This window comes from Pinus tabuliformis, chromosome X, assembly GCF_031772625.1.
Source record: "Pinus tabuliformis cultivar Carrire ecotype Pingquan chromosome X, CPIR1, whole genome shotgun sequence".
NCBI lineage: Eukaryota > Viridiplantae > Streptophyta > Pinopsida > Pinales > Pinaceae > Pinus > Pinus tabuliformis.
Genome location: NC_142308.1, coordinates 379,289,575 through 379,312,339, shown reverse-complemented (window position 1 = coordinate 379,312,339; position 22,765 = coordinate 379,289,575). Strand labels below are relative to the sequence as shown.

General features: G+C 34.6%; 1 protein-coding gene across 1 annotated transcript in view; it reads left to right on the top strand.

The window, feature by feature from the left end:
• LOC149140115 (serine carboxypeptidase-like) overlaps window positions 1-15,511 on the top strand; it is a 45,200-nt gene extending 29,689 nt beyond the window's left edge. Inside the window, exons 7-8 of the mRNA XM_089450897.1 lie at window positions 15,071-15,122; window positions 15,346-15,511. Of these exons, the coding sequence (XP_089307023.1) occupies window positions 15,071-15,122; window positions 15,346-15,511 (218 nt within the window). The remainder of the gene's footprint in view (window positions 1-15,070; window positions 15,123-15,345) is intronic.
• The last annotated feature ends 7,254 nt before the right edge of the window (window positions 15,512-22,765 follow it).

The following is a 22,765-nucleotide window of genomic DNA, read 5'->3' as shown; positions in this document are numbered from 1 at the left end:
ATTTATGGATGTCGTTAACTCACACAGTGGTTCTGCCTGAGCGATTTGCTGACACAGGAGCTTAATTTGGGATATTAATGCGGAGTTTATTTGTAATGCTTCTGCTCTGAATTCAGCCACTTGTGGAGCGCCCTTTATTTTTTCGAGCTGCGATGACAATTGAGCGATTTGCTCATCCTTTGTTTTCATCATTTGCTCGTTCGCTGCCTTCAGTTGTGCCAATGCCTCTGATAATTCCTTCTGTTTCTGAATCGCGCTTTGGTCGATCCTTTGATTTTCTGCCTGCAATTGCTGAGTTAGTTGATTGTTCATTTGTTGTTGTGTCAACAATTGCTGCTCTGCCTTCTGCTTTGTCTCAGCCAATTCTGCCTGTAATGCAAAAATTTCTTGGTCCTTGGTTTTCAATAGAAGACTTACCTCCGATGCCTTATCGATTGTCGCTGCCGAATAGGCTCCCGCATACTGTTACAGTTTTGTCAGGTCATCGGAGGGGTCGAATTCCTCCTTCCAAACCACGCTTCCGTAACAGTTTGCTCTGGGAAAAGGGAAGGTTGATCAATCCTCCTTCTTTTCCTTTGTCGTTTTACCACTGCTTTATGCCTCGGGCTGTAGAAAACATCCAGGGGAGGAATATCTTCTACCTGGAGAATGATTTGGTCGGAGGGGTCTTTTGGTATTACCTCAACATCCTTAGAAATGGGTGGGCCGCTGGTTCCACTTAGAACCTGTGATGAAGTGATTTCCGGTGTGTCTGTAGTCTTGGAAGTGTCTGTATCTTTTGAACATTCCAAACCACTGATAATGGAATCAAACTGTTTCCACTCCTGGAGCAATTTAGGGTCAATATGAGTATCTATATTGACATCAATGGTGGTTTGTTTTTCCTTTTCAGCTTGGGACTCCTTCCGTACTTTTTCCTGCTCTTTCTTCTGTTGCTCTTCTTGTTCCTTCTTTTGTCTTTCCTCCTGCTCTTTCATTTGTTGTTCCTCTTTTTCTTTCCTCTGTTTCTCCTCCTGTGCTCTCTTCTGCCTTCCTTCTTTTTCTTTTCTCTGCCTTTCCTCCTGTTCCTTCTTATGATCCTTTGTTATAACCGGAGGTTCCTTTGACTGTTGCCGACCAGGCTCGCTTGATGATGTCGCCGGGGTTGTTGCTAGTAAATCTAGAGGCAGAGTTTGCAACCTCTGTTCTCTAAGTTTATTAAACTCAGTCAACCCTTCATCATTATATTTCATTCTAGCGAATTCTTTAGCCTGACCTATTGATTCGGCTAAAACGAACAGGTCATCAAACATATCTTCTTTATGCTCAAATTTTGTCAATTTGGCCTGTTCTAGTGCATTATAGGCAACTTTCTTTGGATCAAAGTGCCTATTTGGGAGAGTCGCCAGAGTCAAGGATTGAATTTTTGTGGCTTCCTTTTCAGCATGTTTGAGATCGTGCAGAGTATAAACACCACATCTTAAGGGGAATGAGGGCCAGCCCTGCTTCTTATTCTTCTTGAGAGTCTGTGTAACACTCTCAGCCGTAATCTGATAAGCGATTTCTCTTGCTAGCAGTTTATCTGGTATGTACAAAGGGAGAACATGTGGTTTGGCTTGCCTATCGAAAACTCTAACATAAGTGAATTTTTCCTCTCCAAACCAACTCCCTACCACTGTTAAATCAAACGAAGCTTGATAGGAAATCTTGGGAATGGGTTTATCAAAAATAGAATAATAAATAGGCACCATAAAGCCATTGAAGATTTGGTACAGATGGTGCTTGTAAGAGGACTTCCATAATTTCTGATGGTATATCTGGATAGCCGTGGGATCTTGTGGCGTCCACCTCCAGCCGAACACGGGAAATTCAGAGTTGAAACATAATGTATCTAAAATATATGCACTGTAATAGAAATGGGGAATTTTCCTTTCAGAGATGACAGTCTGATTTCTAAAATCAAGAAAAGCTTTGGCTAGTTTATCTGAGAGAATAGTGGCCCAATCCATTATTTGACTGTTCACTGCAGCTTCCATTAAAGGAACCATCTCTATGGTGAAATTAGAGGAGTCATGCAATCCCCACAATCTACACATCATTATTCCAGCGTAGCAATAAGGAGAAGCCAGGGAATCAACTGAGTACTTACCGGAAGACTCATTTTTGTGCTTTGCCGGATTTTGTCTCCAATCCCTGATGGGTTCGGATTCAACTTCATTCTCGTTTGTGAATTTTTCCAGGAACGCCTTATTGTATATCTTCTCTGGCTTAGGCAAATGGTACACTTGCCTCAAGTCCTCAGCTTTGAACGACCCGAAAATCCTCCCATCCCTGGTGCTGAAGGTTCTGTCCATGATTGGGATTTCTTCAATTGCCCAACGTACTACATCTGTGTATGGGAGAATTTGCTCCCTAGCTGCTATCCTGTGAAGGAAGGAGTCAGCTAAATCCTTAAGAGTGCACTCGGATTTTCGAGTGGAATCAGCAGTGGCTTCTACTATTGTCACCGTAGGTTCTTCAATTTCGATTAAGTTGTAGGTACCCTGCCAAGTAGTTCTGCCGAGACCTGAACATGTTGTATCCGAAATTAATCTTTTCTTCTTGTCAGTGAGAACCTGTCCTGCAGCTGGCGTAGTGGAAGCGCCTGTGGTCTTCTTGGATTTCTTCCACATTTTGCTTGAGCTTTCTCCTTTAGATGAATTCTGCACAAAGGCGCAAATATACGTAATACAGAGAAATAGCAATGAAAACTTGCAAGTGATGAGAAATATTGACAAATGCGTAATAAGGGATTAGCTTTTAAAATGGGCGCAGACACAATCCATGGGAGGATTTTAGGACTTACGATCACATTAAATGGCCGTTTAAAACCTGCCAATCTTAAATGCCCATTATATCGTTAATCGGCCGAATGATTCATTTAAGCGTGCTGTGGGCATTTTGGCGGTTGTGCGTAGGCGAATCATTGTTGGACGGATCAAGCCTTTAATATGAAACAAATCATGATATCCCTTCATTTAACGGCTTTTTCGAAAACTGTGCTTTATCGCAATCGGTCATCGGGGCAACCTTAAACCTTTTGTATTGATACTATTCAAAACCTCCGATCGCCGATAGCGATATCGTATGAGGATTATATATAATATTGACAGCCTGCCGCCGATTTGCCGATTGCGATGTCGCATCGCATCAGAATACACTACCCGGGCACCTTAACAATGTGGATGAAATACTGCCGATTGCGATATCGCATCGCATCGGGGTATTGACATCACATAAGATATGTATTATATATCGCCGATCACCGATCGCCGATTGCGCATCGCATCGGGGCTAATGGCATGGGGGCGCTTTAAAATGTGCATGAAGTATTTCCGATAGCCGATAGCAATATCGCATCGGCGGAGACCAATGTGCCACTTACTTATGCTCCCTTATGTCATTGCGATATGCGATCTTGCGATCGCTTTATCGCAATGAAAAAGGATTGTTTTATTTGATCACATGGGTTTTTCAAAAGGTTTTTATATAATGTATTCATTTGGTTTTCGGACCATTTTGAAAGATACAATGTTGATACCAATTAAACTCTAAGGGACCCATTTCATATGATAATTTTGGGAATAAAATTGTTATGAAATGGGGGGTTGTTGTGGAGCACAACAGGACCGTATCAAACGCCTTTCTAAAGTCCACAAAGCAAAAAAAGGGATTGGATTTATCATTACGGCATTCCTCCACAATGATCCTAAGCGTAACAAGGTGGTCCATTGTTGAGCATTGCCTTCTAAAATATGCTTGGCCTTTAGCCCGCTTACCTTCACTTTCAAGCCATATACTCAACTTCTTTTCCAAAATAATACCATATAACTTGGCTAAGAGAGCGGTGATCATAATTTTTTGATAATTAGAGGGGTTATTTGTATCCCCACTTTTAAAAATAGGGATAATGAGACTCTGAGTCCATGGTTTAGGGAACCCTTGCTTGACCGCTTGATTGAAAAGCTTCTGGATGTGGGGGATGAGGACATGACCTCCAATTTTTAAGATTTCGTTCAGTAACCTTAATTGTCATTAGCTTTCCTATTTACCAGGTGTTTAAGCCCAAAATCAATGTCTTCTAATGAGAAAACTTCTTTCGTTGTGAGCAAGGTTTCAAAGTTATCCATGATGTTTGGAGATTCATAAATCTTTTTAAGATAGGAATTTAAGTCGTGTAAAGCAATTTTATTATTATGTTTAGTTTTCCTAGTTAGAAATTGCCTCCAGAATTTCTTAGGAGCTACCTTAGAGAGGTGTAAGAGATTTTGTTGTCTCTTACGAATATACTGCCTTTTTTCCTTTTAGTTAGGGCTTTGCATATTTTTATCTTGCCAATTTTAAGAGATTCATCAACAACTTCCTTAATTGCTCTCCTTGCACTTTTACAATCTTTGTCATACCATGGGTTGGTTTTGCTATTTCTTTTATTACTTGAAACTTGAATTGAGAACCTGTTAATAGAATATGAGAGGGTTGTAGTAAAATTATGATAGAGGTCTTCTATGTTGTTTATACTAGATAAAGGAAGCAAATTAGTTTTTAATTCATTTAGAAAGAGATAATTTTTATTTCTATCAAAGATCAAGTTCTTTCGGCTATAAGGGTTATCTTCCATGTGATCTCTATGCATGACAAAATTGAAAGTTGTAAGGGTTAGAATGATTGCTTAAAAGAATAGCTTGGTTGGTTGAAGTTTGAGCATTAAAGTCACCCATTAAAAGGATATTTCCTTCATTCCTTAAGCTAGAAATATCATTCTCTAAACCATTGTAAGGACTATTTCTTTCTAGATTATTTTTCTTATAGAAGTTAGAATTGATGGTGGGGGAATAGCAGATTGCTATGTAGGTCTTTTTATCATTAATTTCAGTAATCTCTATCTAACTATATTTTTTTTAAGGGTCGTTTTTATAAATCCTAGCATGGGGGGAGATGTTCTTCTTAATGTAACAAGCTATACCCCCAATGCCTCTACGGGAGGATCACTTGTTCTAGGTAGACCATAGTGCAAAGCCATTTATGTTAGAGACTTTAGATTCTTCGCTCTCCCAAGTTTCAGAAAGCAATATAATGTCAACATCATTCGAGATCCAACTTATTTTGGGGCCTTTGTTCCATGAAAAGCCCCGACAGTTCCAAGAAAGAATCCAGAGCATGTTGAATTGCTATTTATTACTATCTTTTTGGTTTCTATCTCAAATAACGACTTTTCTATTTCTGATTATTGCCCATTTTCCTTCCTAGCTTCTTTTACCTTTTGAACCTCCTTTCTTAATTCTTCTTGATCTTCTGGAATGAGATCTTCATTTATAAATATTCTCGTTCCTTTTAGACATGAGGTTTTACTAAATATGTTATACTTATGGTCAGTAGAGCTCACCTTTATTCAGATCAGCCTTCCTTTATTCTCAGTTAGTTTCCCCAACCTTGTTGCTTTTGTGAGACACGTTGTTTCAATTTGTAATCTATTATGTAATTCTGTCTAGGCTATGGCTAAAGTATCCTCGTCTATATCCTCTTTCAAACTGAAGATTATAAGGTTCAAGGCCCTTTTCTTATGCTCATGGTCTAATTCTATCAATTTTTTGATTTCATCTTTAATTGGTTTGATATCTGATTTACCTACCACACTATTTAAGGTGAGGCGGCTATTAACTTTTTCTTCTAGTTCTTTAATCATGTCCTTCATTTTAAGACTCTCTAAAGTATCAGAATCTCCTTGCTGGGATGTTTGGTTTGTATCTTGGTTTTGTTTTTCTATAACCTGCAACCTAGTCTCCATTGCCTCCATTTTATTCTCCAATAGTTCTATTTTATTTTCTATTTGTTTTGGATCTTGTCTTCAAGAGATGTGAATTTATTTTCCAACATGGCTTCTAACTCTGTTTGTAGCTTGACTTCTCTTTCTTCTCTACGTTTTTCTAAAGACTCTATATACTCATAAAGGCTCCGTAGAGTAACTGTGCTAGGTCTACCTTTGGTAATCTTTGGTAGCTATGGTAAATTATTCAAACTTGAAAATATATGAGCAGATATGTATTAGAAAAAGATAAGGAATGTGTGCACTTGATATAAGCAAACCAGACCACAGACCAAACGTGCCCCAGATTGGATCGAACCGCAGCCCGCAGACCGGATTGGATCTGGAAAGATGAATGAATATGAAAAGGAATTTCTTGACGTTAGGGTTATTTTACTCGATGCAGTCGATTTTTCCTATGTTTAGGGTTTTTTCCTCTATGTAGTTGATTTTCCAGAAATTAGGCTTTTTCCCCCTCAATGCAGTCAAATATTCCTACGTTAGGGTTTTCCTCGATGCGATGCAGTCAATTTTCCCCACATTAGGATTTTTTCTCCTGAATGCGGTCAATTTTCCCAACTTTAGGGTTTATTCCGTCTCCTTTCTCGTTTACATTAAATGCATTCAGGCATCAATTTGTTTTGGTCTCACTCAATTTTGTTTTCCCTGAATTGCAATTACATGTATGTTATATAGTTATATATATGTTATGTAAAATGTTATGATTATATACAATAACATGATGTTATATAGTTTTTAGTATATATATATATATATATATATATATATATATTTCTTCTTTAGATTTTTAAATTTAAAGATTAATATTTTATTGCTATATTTATAATTAAAAAAAAAAAATTAAGATATAAATTAATTTAAATTTAAAATAATAAAATAAAGTAAAATTTCTTATTTTATAAATAGAGGTGCATTATGAGCAACCATATTGATCATGTCAATCTGAAGCTTCTTATTTATTGGTTATAGTTTTGTTGTTTTTTATTTTGGAGTTTTTGGGGTATATTTTCATTCAAATTTGCTAGAAATTTAAAATGCATTTTAAATATCAAAAAAAAAAAAATTGAAATTTTATTTAATAAAATTCTTAAAGAAAAAATTTAAAACCTAAAATAATTAGAATTTTATTTTTTTATTTTTATTTTTTTACAATTCAAAATCAGAAAATATGCATTTAATACTCAAAACATTGCAAGCAAGAAACAAATTAAAACCTAAATTATAAATTTTTTTTGGTGCTTTTGAAGTATTTTCTAGGTTGTTTTGAAGGGTTTTCTTATGGTTTTCTAAGTTGTTTTGAAGGGTTTTCTTTTTATGGTTTTCTTGGTTGGTTTTGTGATTTTCTAAAGCTTTTTTGAAGGGTTTATTTTGTGGTTTTCCTAGTTTTTGTATGGTTTTTTTTAATTAATTGATTTTCATGGTTTTTGTACATGATTGTTTTTTTTAATTAATTTGTTACATTTTGCGAAAAAAATTAAATAAGAGAGACAAAGGATAGAGCACCTACCTAGCCTCTATGAGGTTAGTTGGGTGGTTGGCGAGATTGATTTGAATGTTACATTGCTTGATTGAGCTCCAATAATCTCGGTCAATCTACTCTCAAACTCTCAGTCGAGCTCCCACGATCTGTGCAAATGGCGCATGCAGACCGTGGGAGCGGTATATATTAAAGAAAAGTGTTTGATCAATCAAGCCTTAATGATCGATCGAGCCTTAAAGCTTGATCGTGCCCTAAAGCTCGATCGAGAATATAGCTCGATCAAGAATTAGCTTTTAACCCTCGATTGATCTTCCTTTTTAGCGCTTACGGAGCTCGATCAAACACTTAAAAATGGCTCAATCAAACTATTGTTTTTCTACCCCAATGTGCCCTCTTTCACCAAAAAGTGTAACCCAGTTCCATGCTTTCACCCAAATAATATCAAATTGCAGTCGCTAATTGTATTATATTGTTCCTATGTTTAGACAATACATTTTCATCACCATCTCATTAAACAATGAAGTGAGGGCATTATAACAATTGCATCTAAACTATAATAAGTTGCAATATTTATAAATTTTGATTTATCTCAGCTTTTTCATGTGGAGTTTATATCTAGGCATTCCATGATAACTTTTGAAAAGAAGTTATCCAACTCGAGATAGACACCAAGTGGTGATGCCCGCCATTTTATTGCAATCATAGATAAGCTCCATTTCATATTATCTTTCACACTCACTTGCAGATTCCTGAAATCTCTACTTAGGGATGCGTGGGTAGCCTCTAGCCTTCTCACAAAGCAGAGCATTCTGAGGAATATTAAATTCATCTCTAAGTGATCACACATGAGACCTCACCCTCACATATGTTTTTTGACTCATGTATTGGTGTTACCATATTTCTGACCTCAAGCTCCATATTCTCACGTAATCGAAAGTTAAAAGAATAGAAATCCATGACTATGGGTACACATGCGATTGAAACAAAATAACACAATGGTCATCTTATTAGCTACCATGGTTGTGGTGACAAAATTAAGAGATTGGCATTCTTAACATTGTAGACTTATTTGTAATGATACAACCTGAAATGCTATAAGAATGTAAACAGAAAATAAGGCATGCAATGGATTGGAAACCTAGGTTATGTAGTGAGAAACTGCATGAAAGAGATTGTATCCATTCCTACTTGCAGGTATCCATGTACCATTCTCCATTTTTTTAAGATCAAATCAGAATGGAATCAAGTAAGCTAAACATGTCTATAACATTTTTATTTTGATGAGAAATATCACAACCCTAGCTTAACCATAATCATGAGTCCAAGACAAGACTAGTGAAAATTTCATCCAAAGAGACTTCATGTTGCAACTTCACCAAGATGCAAGTGTGTCCGTTGTGAGTAAAGAGATTGTCTTGGTGTGTATATTGTTGAAAGAAAGGAAGGGGACATTATTGTTGGAAGATTTTTGTTTATGAACATATTAATTTGTTTAGAAAAGTTTATTTATTTATTTATTGGAGATGTGATATACTTACACATCGCCCTCATACTTGGCTATAGAATGCATCTCTCAGCACAATTAAGAAAACTAATAATATTTATATTTCAAAAAATAAACCATAACAATATTTAGTTTTCCTAATAAAATAATTACATTGAAATATCTATTTCAGAATAGATTTTCCAAAATTTTAATTTAATTATCAATGATTATTAGGTTAAGATTTCTCTCCAAATTAGTTATGTATTTTTAATTAATTTATCTCAAATTAATTAATTTAAATAATGTCATATCAATTGGACAAGTGATATTAATAAGCCATGATATTGTATCAAAAACTCTTTACAAGTTAAGAATTTCTATGATAAATTGGGGGGTAAATATTTATGGTTAAACATATTTTTTTAAATGTATATATCTAACACATTAAATAATAACAAGGGCTACATAGTGGCTAATACTTGTTGCTTAACTTAAATATAGCTTAATTAAACTAAAAACTAATAAAGACAAAGATTTAGTCACAAAAATAAAACAACTAATAAAATAGTGTAGTGTTGAATGTCATCAGCAAAAATTAAGAAATATATATTATATATATATATATATATATATATATATATATATATATATATAAGTGATCTTAAAGAAAACTATAATTTATTAAAAAAAGGAAGAAGAAAAAAGAGTTAAATAAATAAAACTAAAAACAAAAAAATATTAATTAAACGACTCATAATAAAACCTAAACAAATCACCTTGTAAATAAATAAATTTAAATAATAATAAAAATAACAAAAATTGAATTCCCAATATTAAATTATGGATAAGTCACACAAATTCTGATCAAAGACAAATTAATACGAAGACAAAACAAAACTAAATATATAATACATGTATGTTGCATGTATAATAATTTAAAATAAAGCTACAATTTAATTGGTATACTCTATCGGAAAGTGGTTGGAATCTGGCCTTTTTTTTTTGAAATCTTGCAGTAGCAGTATTTGAATCGTATTTTTTTATGGTGGAAATGGATTCATCACCATCAAAAACTTCTAGGTCACCCAAAATCTTGAAATTAACAGTTGTAATTTGGATTTACAAAAATCTCTGGCGGATTCTATCAAAATCTTGCCAAAATTTTCATAATTTAAAAAAAAAAACAAAATAATTAAACTATGGCAATTTAATTAGTCTATATTAATTTTTCAAGTGTTTTAATGTTTGTGTCTGCCTTTATTATTTCACTACAGTATAAATAAATCAACAAATAACATTATAGCCAAAAAAAACATTTTATTATTAAACTTGAGGTGTTTTTAAGGTTGAATGTTTTTTCAGAGAGAAAAAACCATCATAGCTTATATTAAGAGAATACAATGATTTGAATACATAGATATGTTGGAAACAGATTTTCCAAATATACTGAAGAGTATCAGGTATTCCAAATAACTAATTACCAGATACCAAAATATAATATCATATCAGTCCAAAAACTTTCAGAATTGTATTAGACTGATTAGCACATATTAATAGGCCAAACTGAAAATATTTACAAGATTGAAACGCTTTCAAAAACAAAACATATCAACAATCCCTGATAAGAGACACATAATTGAGAATCAAGGTCCAAAATCAGCCATTTAGGTCGTGACTTGCCAAAATTCACAACATAATAGAGTTCAGAGGTGCCCTTGAATCTTGAAAAATATTAGCATTCCTCCATTTCCACAAGAACCAGCAGACAAGGATAAACAAAGTTTGCCAGGATAAACTCTGCTCGCTCCACCATTTAAAGCCATCCATGCCAACCTTTCTTTTGAAGGACCTCCCAAGTAAGGTTCCTGTTCCTGAAGACCAACCACGAGAATAAAATCATTTTAAGTGGGCATGCTGCCTTCCATAGTTGAGGAGGAAAGAGCAGGTTGGAATTACATGAGAGGCCTGAGACATTGAAGCATATAAATCCTTTACTCGAATAGGCTGAGAAGATCGCGGAAGAGCCCAAACTAGAGCATCCCTGGAGCCCGAACAATGAATCCCCAAGCCGTTTAGGCTCTGTAAAACAGAGTGCCAAAGGGGACGCCGCTTAAAACATGCCACATCTTTTTATCTTTTCTAATTTTCCACGTGTAATTTATTCCTAAAATTTCACAGCGTTGCTGTAATTTTCGTGTGTAAATCACGGAGACTTTGTCGTAATTTTCGTGCGTTGATTACGATACGGAATGGAACCGTTGAACTTCGTCGTAATTTTCGTGCGTCGATTATGAAACAGAATGGAATAGTTGAACTCTGTCCAGGAATTTACAGTGAAACTCCAGTGAGTCTTTGGAAAACCGCGTTTTATTACAATTATGTTCAAGTAAACAAGATACTATTTAAGTATTCACCTTTTTCTTAGAGAAGGTAAGCCTTATATATATAGATAGATAGATAGATAGATAGATATAGATATATATATATATATATATATATATATATATATATATATATATATATATATATATATATATATATATATATATATATATATATATATTATTATCAGCCTAGATTTATTTTAAATACAGATTTAATATGAGTGGGAAGGATCCAATTTTTTTACGTGTAAATTTTTTTATGATTTTATATTATTTGAATGTTTTGTATAGTTTTTTTTGTTTTGGTCCACATGAGCAAAATTTCAACTTTGATGAGGACGGACAGCATTACACATCATACTGGGCTGTAAAATGAGCCTCTTGGCTCAATAATTTCGGTTGAGTAAAAAAATAATTGAATTAATAAAGTATTATGTCACATGGATGTAATTTTTTTTCCTTAAATGTGAGAAAACTCATCGTAATTCACTTGTCAAATCTTAGGGACAATTATCACTAGCTACTATCCACAAATGCACGCTGACTCATCATTATTATTCAAGGAAAAACACATCATTTGGGATTACCTATGTGATGCAAGTCTTCGGCCGCCCTAATATTTTGGAAGATATTCGATATTTATAATTTTATTACTTTTTAAATAAAAATACATTTTTTCATTATTTTAAATTTAAAAATTTGTAATATTTAAGTTAAAACAATACATTAGAAAATGATTAAAAACAATTTATAATATGTAAATTTAAACAATATATAAATTTTATCAATTTCAAATCAAAAATACATTTTTTCATTATTTTAAATTAGAACAATGTGTTGAATTTCATCCATTGCTACGATGGTCAACCCTAAGGCATCTGTTGATATCTCTGTAGCTGGTGTTGTTGCGACTGTCACAACCTAACCCTAGTCCTGCTACAACTATTGTCAAGCTAGTCTCTACCAAGTATTCAGTCGTTTCCATCGAGGCCTCCCCTAACTCTCTTGTCGTGACCCTCGAGTCATCATTTGTCGTTGGTGTAGTCACAATCGTCATGGCTGAAGGCCCTCTCTTAGACGATCTGGAGCAGACCCATTCTACATTCAATTCTCATGAGCCAAACACAGTTTTGGATAATTTTTAGCCGCCGGGTTCCTCCTTCCCCCAAGTTAAGGCAATTGATGCATATTTACTAACCTTCTCCGTATTTGTGAGGCTGTTTAGAGGTGGGAGTTACCAATCTGATTTCTTCCCTTACAGCCAGTATTTCAGAAAGTATTTAAGAACGGACTAGAATCCCCTCTATCTTTATGCACTTCTTTTATGGGGGTTGACAAATTCAGTATAGGAATAGGAGTTGTCTTTAGTGCGACTTTTTGAAAGTTTTTACAGTGGGTTTTTTCTGGTCAAATTTCTCTAAAATCTGGCAGGAATTTATTGAAATCACAAGTTTGATGGGTAATCCTGTGCAATGGAAGTGTCCTAGAGGTTTTCCAGGGTGTTGAATCCATATGTACAGTAAAAAACTAGTTTAAATAACACAAATCACGATTTCACCTCAAATGTTTGCACCGGATTCTGGCATTCGAAATTCCAAAAAGTCGCACTAAAGACAACTTCGTAGGAATATGCTAAGTGACTATGATGTGCTCACGGATGCATTAATCTTCTTAGCTTCAAGATTGAGAGGTGGAGTTAAAAGAGGGGGTACGCCCTCTTCCTTTTAGGCCAAATATTTTAAAGAATCCCTAAAGATAGGGATATTGTATTAGTCTCACAAAGAGCTCTAGGGACAACCTTCTTTGTGGATACGTAGACTCAATATTCCATTTTTTAAAATGGCAAATGATCAACTCAACTTTCTTATTTACTGTTGACTATACACAACATGTTATTTATTGATTTAATGGTTTTTTTCCTTCAACATCTGCGCTTCAGGATTGGGTGCATCAGACTTGGTCCCCAAACACAGATTTATTTATTTATTTTTATTTTTATTTTATTTTATTTTATTTATTTATTTAATTATTTATTTATTTTATTTTATTTTATTTATTTATTTATTTTTATTTTTTTTGCTCAAAAGGTTTCTTTATAGTATATTTAAAATTTTGGAAGATCGACAAAAGGTCTTTGACCTTGGACCTTGGTTTTGGGGTCGCTTTGGGCTTTCCTTTCAACCATGGTTTCTAGAATGTAACCCCCTATCTATGCCAACTTTGGCCATTTCTGTTTGGGTTTGGCTCCTAAAATTTCCTCTTTATCTATTACACATGGATATCCTAGCTAACGTTGGTAATGCTCTGGAATAATTTATTAATATTAACACATATAGGCTTGTGAAGGGTATTGTAACAATTTCACATATATGTGTTGAAATCAATCTCAGCAAGGGACTACTTGACAAAATCCTCATGAATTCAAGGGGAGTTGTTTATTCGCAACCATTAGACTATGATAACACATCTTTTCATTGCACGATATGCCAATATCTTGATCATCTCTAGAATGTTTTCCCTTCTTATCATGGGCCCCCTTCCTCCTCATTTGACATGAAAAGGACCCAAGGATGGCATGATCCAAAACCTACAAAGGGTTCTAAGCAACCTTCAATTCCTAAGCAAGACATCAAACAACAAAAAAAAACATCCATATCCAATGCAAGGCCTCCAACCTCGGTGCAACCAGAGGCAACTCCGTCTCATTCCCCTAATTTTGCGGTTAACCCCACGAATAAGAAAGAATGAAACACAAAAATAATCCTAGCCTCATCAATGGGTGGGAACAAGTGCTTCCATGAATCAAATCACCGAGATAGTGAGAAGGAAACATGCAACACTAAAGACCTATGGAAATTGATGTGTCTCAAGGAAATGCAACTATTGTTTCCTCTACAATTGTTTTAGACAACTCGAAATGTAATTTTTTTTTAACAAGATCAGGTACTTTTGTATTATAAAAAGAGAAGAAGGGAACAACAGTAGGACTAAGTCCTATTACATTTCGGTTGCAAGAGATATTTTATGGAGGTGCAAAAGGGGAGCACAGTCCCTACCTCGACATAATAGACCTTGTTTCTAAAATACTGACAAAGAAAATACACATATTGATAGACATACTGACCAAGCAAAAAACAAAATTTGTAGAGCATTTGAGGAATAGAACAAGAAGATCACTAAAATTTGTTTACAGATTCCTCGGGGTGTTGACCCTTCTTTTTGGTATATCTGGAGGAGGCTTCACCCTGTTCGCTTTGATTCAAAGAATTAAATGGACATGTAGTTCCTAGTTCTACTTTTCATTAAATGCCTGGTTTGAAAATCACTGGAAAATATAATTATGGTTTCCAAATGTTTTTAAAAATATAATCATGACTTCCAACAAATTGTTTTTGAAAATACAACCACTAGATACAAATTGATTTCTTTTTAGTATATAGTGGTATGGTTGGCTTGGTTTCTATTGTACTCCTGGCTCTTGCTTCAAGTCTCAAAGACCTTTGTTTTAGTTTTTCTGATAGTGTAACTGCTTTTGGCACCTATTATACAAGGTTTTCACCAACTGTTTTGCAGTTCCTTGCTTGTTTTTTGAATACAGTCATGAGTTATGTAATTCAATACTGATTAAGTGGTGACTACAGTTGTCTTAATTCTACCAAGTACCAACCAATCAATAGAGATTTGAGATTAGAAGCAAGAACTCACATCATAAATATTATCTTCAATGTTATCTTCTTGATCAGTGGAAGAAGACACTGAAGAGGTAGCTACAAAGAAAATGTTTTTATCCCTTGCTCGATTAGCCTCCATTCCATAAGCGCCTTTTCCAATAAGATCTTAACCTCTGGATTGAGTTGATTTTTGAATTTCCAGTGTAGGCCAAACCAATTGTTCTACAGATCTAGGATTCAGTAAGGCTGCACGGGCAGAGTATTTGTAATTAAACCAACGGTTCTGCAGAATTGGGATTTAGTAAGGCTGCATAGGCAAAGTGTTTGTATTTAAGGGCTACCGCATATGGGATGTGTCTGCCAAGTAAAACACATTAACCAGTAGTCTACGAAAATCTCTTGGTAAATTCTCTCTTTTTATCTCCTATTAAAGTAGTCCTATCTGTAACAAACTAAACATGTAATAAAGTTTGAGTAAACAGGACGAATGAAATTATGCCTTCGGAGAGACTTAAGGGAGTTCTCACCCAAACGCATCTTGTTGAATGCGGTCAGCACCCCAAGCCAACAATTCTCGCACAGAATCCAAGCAACCTACTCGAGCAGCAAGGTGCAGAGTGCAGAGGCGCACCCCCTGGTCGTTTGTAACAGAAAAAACATACAAACAAGGGTGGGTTTGATTAAATCTTGAGGCAGAAGAAGCTTTTCCTATTCAGTCACAAACAAAAAAAATACAAAGTTAACAAAATTTCCTTTCAAGTTCTGATAGAGCACATGTTGTTCAAGAAAGAAAGATCCATTTGGCACAAATTTTCAAGGAAAAAACCTAATTTTCACTAAAAAGACACACATGTTATTAAAATGAAGAGCAATAGTTCATGAGGAGCAATAGTTCAGATGTGACAACTATATTTTCGAGGATACAAAGAAACTAGTTACAAAATTAGGTGTCTCTGTCTCTTACCCGTGGCTCTATCTCTTACCCATGAGCTCCAGTGGTTGCACAAACTAAAGCCCCATTTCTCAATACCGACTGAACAACCCTTACATGTTTCATTTGGGCCGCAAGGTGTAATGAAGTGTCTCCAATCCCATCTCTCACATTTACAAACCCGGAAAATACCCAAGAGTCTGCAACGGGAGTAGACTAGGCAGCTGAGAGAATGAATTCCAAGCAATTAGTGTGCACATCGTTTGTTGCATATTGCAAGCAAGTTTGTAGATGCAACGAGTCAAACAACAATATATTTGCACTAGCTTGCAGAAGCCTCTCAATGCAGGAAACCTTCCCATACATGGAGGCCATCATGAGAGGAGTATGTTTGTTGCGACTCAGGGCATGAGGATGCAACAATTCTTGCACAAATTCCAAAGCCTCCTCGAGCAGCAAGGTGTAGTGGAATGCTCCCTGGTGGCTTGTAAGGGAGAAAACATACAAAACATACAAACAAGAGTGGATTTGTGTAAGGAAAAAACATACAAACACGGGTGGATTTGTTTAAATCATGAGGCGGTGTGAATCTTTCCTATTCAGTCACAAACAACAAAAATACAAAGTTAACATAATTTCCTTTAAGAGAGCAACCTCCACCTTTTGCAAATCCCCTTGCTAGACTACAGAGAAGAAGGCATTTTGTTTGGAGACACTGCAGCGCAGAGGCTGACCCATTTATTACCAAATCTTGCCTGCTGAATCCCCAATGCCTTGAGCCTCTTATCAACTCTTCTTAGACATTTGAATCCTGAAGAATCTAACTCGAGAGTCTCAAATAACTTACCAGACAACACTGATAAAAGTTTTGTTTTGCCTTGCTGGTAGAATCTCGGTCTGTGGAATACCATGGTGAAAGTGTAGAATGTTTGTGCGTCGAATACCATGGTGAAAGTGTAGAATGTTTGTGCGTTGAATACCATGGTGGAGGTGTCCATTCCTCCAACGAGACATTTCCTGCATACCAAACCCTCTCATGTTGCCATCATGCGGCCATAAGCAAAAGAAAAAAGATTAAGTTTAGGGTTATTATTTCAGCTATAACTAGATCTTTTATTTTTTGATTAACGGTGGTAAACATTTTAATTGTCTAACATCAGATCAAAGGGATCATAATAAGACACGTAAGTCAAGAGGGGAGTGGATTTCAGAGGGTAACGCCTTACGACGTAATTAAATTAAAAAATAATAAAGACAAAGATTTAGTCACAAAAATAAAACAACTAATAAAATATTGTAGTGTTGAATGTCATCACCAAAAATTAAGCAATATTATTAACTTTTATATATATATATATATATATATATATGGAGTGGATTTCAGAGGGGAACGTCTTACGACGTAATTAAATTAAAAAATAATAAAGACAAAGATTTAGTTACAAAAATAAAACAACTAATAAAATATTGTAGTGTTCAATGTCATCACCAAAAATTAAGGAATATTATTAACTTTTTTTTTTTTTTCAAAAGGTGGAAAAACCTATCAAACTCAGTTTGTCAAACCAACAGTGAGGACAACCATCTCTGGCTGCTATCCGCGAGTTGACACATCACTGTTATCAAGGAAAACCACGCCACCTGAAATAACTCGCTGGTGGTCTGTAAGGGAGCAGGCTTTTACTCCTGCCAGATGCCTCTGGGTCTTGGGCCATTAACCTGTTTCCTTACGTCCGAGGAAGACGAGCTCTTAGCCAAGCAGAAGCAGTTTTAGGGCATACTCTAGGCCCGACAATATTATTAACTTATATATATATATAACTGTAATTTATGAAAATAGAAATAATGGAAAAAGAAAAAACAAAAAGTTAAATAAAACTAAAAACAAATAAATATTAATTAATAGAAATGCAAGTTACTAAACAACCCATAATAAAACTCCAACCAATCACCTGGTAAATAAACAAATTTAAATAATAATAATAAAATAATAAAAATTGAATTCTCAATATTAAATTATGAATAAGCCACACAAATTTTTTTATCAAAGACAAATTAATACACACTCAAAGCAAAACTAAATACATAATACATGTCTATGGCATGTATAATAATTTAAAATAAAACTATGGTTTAATTGGTGTACTTTATAGAAAGAGAAAGAATTGTGGGTACGTTCAATAATGGTGGTTGGAATCCTGCCAAAAATAATTTCAAGAATTCTTATAATAGTAGTGTTTGAATCATATTTTTTATGGTGGAAATTTTCAGTTATAACCTCGATTTATAACCGGATTTTATAAAAATCTTGCCAAATTTTTTATAGTTTTCAAAATAAAAAACAAAATAATTACTATACCAAATTTAATTATTCTACATTAATTTTTTTAAATATTTTAATGTTTTTATCTTTATTATTTCCCTACCGTACAAAAAAATCAACCAATAACATTATAGCAAAAAAAGCATTTTATTGTTAAACTTAAGGTGTTTTTAATGTTGAATGTTTCCTCTTTCCACAACCGCTTAAAACATGCCACACTTTTTATCTTGTTTAATTTGCCACGTGTAATTTATTCCTAAACTTTCAGAAGCGTTGTTGTAATTTTCGTGTGTAGATTACGGAGACTTTGTCGTCATTTTCGTGCGTTGATTACGATACGGAACGGAACGGTTGAACTTTGTCGTAATTTTTGTGCGTAGATTATGAAACAGAACGGAACGGTTGAACTTTGTCCAGGAATTTACAGTGAAATTGGCAATTCTTATTTCCATCTCTGTCAGTTCGTTACATGCGCTTTTGATAGCCCGATATAACACGCCGTTATTTTTTTTTATCTAATCATCACCGCGTGCGTGTTATATCGGGCTATCAAATGCGCATGTAACCCCACATTTATGGACTGATAGAGGTGGAAATAGGGATTGCCAAACTCCAATAGGCCTTTGGAAAGCTGCATCAAGGACATTTATTGCAATTATGTTTAAGTAAACACAGTCTAAACATACTATTCACGTATTCACCTTTTTCACGTATTGCATATAATTTTGGTTGAGCAAAAATATTTTTATATTTTAATTTTGAATTAATAGAGTATTTAGTCACATGGATGTAATATTTTTTCTTTTAAATGTGAGAAAATTCATCAAAATTTATTTGTCAAATTCTAGGCACAATTATCACTTGCTATTATCCACAAATGCAAGTTGACTAGCTCTAATTATTCAAGGGAAAATACGTCATTTGGGATTACTCACTTTCGTAAGAGGGAGACATTCAAGTCTTTGATCTTAACCTATTTCCTTATATCAAAAAAAAGAAAAACCCTTAGCCAAACTGCTTGATATTTTGAAAGATATTTGTTTATAATTTAATTTTTAAATAAAAAAATACATTTTTTTCATTATTTTAAATTAAAAAATTTATAATATTTAAGTTAAAACAATATATTATAAAATGATTAAAAACCATTTATAATATGTAAATTTAAACAATATATCAATTTTATCAATTTCAAATAAAAAATACATTTTTTCATTATTTTAAATTAGAACAATATGTTGAATTTCATCCACTGCTATGATGGTCGATCTTAAGGCGTTCATTGATATCTTTGTAGCTGGTGTTGTTGCCATTGTCACACCCAACCTTAGTCCTCCTACAACTATTGTGAAGCTAGCCTCTACTAAGGATTCAGTCGTCGCCATTGAGGCCTCCCCTTGCTCTCTTATGGTGACCATTGAGCTGTCATTTGTCATTGGTGTAGTTGTGATCATCGTGGCTTATGGCCCTCTCTTAGACAATATGGTACAGACACATTCTACATTCAATTCTCATGAGCAAAATATAGTTTTGGATTGCAGTTGGATTCCTCCTTCCCCAAGCTAAGGCCATTGATTCAAATTTACTGAACTTCTCAGTATTTGTGAGGCCCAACTTTATGTTTAGAGATACTAGCTCCCAATATAGTTTCTTCCCTTGCAGCTAGTATTTAAGAACACACTGGAATCCCCTTTATCTTTATGCACCTCCTTTATGAGGGCCGACAGATTCAGGATAGGAATATGCTTAGTGATTACGACGTACTCAAGGATGCATTAATCTTCTTAGCTTCAAGATTGAGAGGTGTTCCTAAAGGAAGGGTGCCTCCTTTTTCTCTTAGGCCAAATATTTTAAAGAAGCCTTAAAGCCAGGGGTCTTGCATTAGTCTCACAAAGAGTTTTTAGGGATAACCTTCCTTGTGGATAGGTAGACTTAATATCCCATCTATTAAAATGGCAAATGATCAACCCAACTTTCTCAATGTTGACTATATGCAACATGTTATTTAGTGATTCAATGGGTTTTTGCCTTCAACATTTCCACTTCAGGATTGGGTGCATTACGTCTGGTCCCCGAACATAGATTTTTTCTCCTGCTCAAAAGGTTTCTTTGTAGTGTATTGTAAAAATCTAGATGATCGAGAAAAGGTCTCTGACCTTGGACCTTGGTTTTGGGGTCGCTTTGGGCTTTTCTTTCAACCATGGTTTCTAAAATTTAACCCCTTATCTATGCCACTTTGGCAATTTATGTTTGGGTTTGGTTCCCAAATTTTCCTCTTCATCTATTACACCTAGATGTCCAAATTTATTTTTCTGCTCAAAAGGTTTCTTTATAGTATATTTTAAAAATCTAGAGGATGAACAAAAGGTCTCTGATCTTGGACCTTGGTTTTGGGGTTGCTTTGGGCTTTCCTTTCAACCATGGTTTCTAGAATTTAACCCCCTATCTATGCCAACTTTGGCCATTTACATTTGGGTTTGGCTCCCAAATGTTCCTCTTCATCTGTTACACTCGCTGCAAGGTGACACACTTGTTTCCACCCAAAGCCATCATACTTATCTTTGTGCGCTACCGCGGTCAAGGCACTACATTACCACCCACTATTCGGTCTCCTACTCCAAACGGTTTGAGATCTAGTTGGGACTTCTTACCATGGGATCCCCTCGAATGTGGGGGGGTCCAACACCGTCAACAAAATCTTAATGAATAAGGTGTACGAGACGAAGTGTTATGTCTTATTTTTTCAACATGTGTATACATTATTTTTTTCAACATGAATGGTTAATATATTATATTAAAATTTGTTTTCTAGAGCGATGCAATAAAGTACAAAAATGGTTATTCACAGTCCATTGCATATAATGATTCTGAGATTTGTATTCTCAATCAATCCAAATGTGGGCCCTTTATTAAGCCAACCCCTACGACATAAACATTTACCCCATTCAATATACATTTAGCCCCACTTATGTCCCTTTTGGAATCTTAATGAAATATGTGTATGAGATGAAGTATTATGTCCTATTTGTTCAACACGTGTATACATTATTTTTTTAAACATGAATGGCTAATATATTATATTAAATATTATTTTCTAGAGCCATATAATGAAATACAAAAATGGTTATTCAGAGTCCATTGCATATAATGTTTCATGTTTCCAAGATTCAGTAGAGCTTTATTTGAAGCTTGTTACACAATGCTTCCAAATTTTCTAGTAGCATATTAATGTTATAAAGTAGGTGTTCACAATAAAAATTGGAAAACATATTTATTATCTAATTTTCCTAAAATGAAAATAAAATTTTATATCATATAAATATTTTAAAAACTAAATAATTAAGGTTATAGGTAAGTATTTTCTATCACTTTTAGTGCACGTAGAGTGGTCAAGATTGTATTTTTTAAAAACTTAAGGGGTGCATTTTGCTTTTGGGAAAACAATGGATGAAAGTTTGCTTTTGGGAAAACAATGGATGAATAGCTAAACCAAAGTTTCAACTCTTTAATATCTTAGAAGTCATCTTTAATGTTCATTTACACCCCACAACTAATCATTAGAGTTTTTCTGGGAAAAAAAACTAATTAAGACATCAAACTAATTATCAGAGTTTTGAGAGACATAAACTCAGTGTTTGCTTCCCAAGCTTCAAGTTGTTAAAAGTGACACTGTATATCATCGTGGAAAGAAAATTCATTTCTCTACCCTCGAATTCTAAAATTCTAAAATACCTAGCCTTACTCTAGAACCAACTTGGATGAAGTCAACCTCCCAAGCTTATTCAAATTTATCTTCACATTTATTTAACCTTTTGTAAAGACAATGGAGCTCTTCAACTAGAAAACAAAGATAACATGAGTGAGTTGAGGCCATGATGGAATGCGCAATCAAGGCACCATCCAAATAGAGTTTGGAGAGTTAAAAAAAACCCTTATAATTGGAGGAGTGCACTATCCATCCCCTTCAACTATTGGATTTAAAAAGATAGGAAAAGCTAGCTAGCATTTGTGGAATTATGATGTCCCTTCTATTAAAATGACTTCGTTGAAACACAATGGAGTGGAGTTCACCATGAAACATTTTGAATCTTCCATTAAACTTGTATGTGGTGTTGGTATCACGATTGCCATTACACCAAAACCCACAGGTGTTAGTAAACGAACGCATCGCCAGAGTTAACGGATCCTCGAGAGGCGGTTAGTCCATGTCACGAAACACACGGGGAGCGCTGGATTATCCAATGCCCAACAATCTCCCCCCCAGTGCGAGCTGGGTGTGATTCGAACTCGAGACCTTTGGCTCTGATACCACTTATTGAAAAAAGAAATTAACTCAAATAGATTACAGAAAAGCACACATAAAAACTACACACAAAATATTGGCGGAAAAAGGCTGAAGCCTCATGCTTCTCTCTCACTTTCATTCATTATTCATTAAAATAATTGAATATAGTGTTACAAATAAATAGATGATAGATAGTGTTCTCAAGATAGTGCGTGCTATCTTAGACACTTTTGGTTGAGATAATTTCTCCTTTGGTTGAAATAATTTCTCACCAGACACACACCAATATAGGAGTTACCTAAACTAACTCCTATCTTAGAGGAACAACCCAAGAGTTAGGCACAAATTCCAAACTTGGAATAT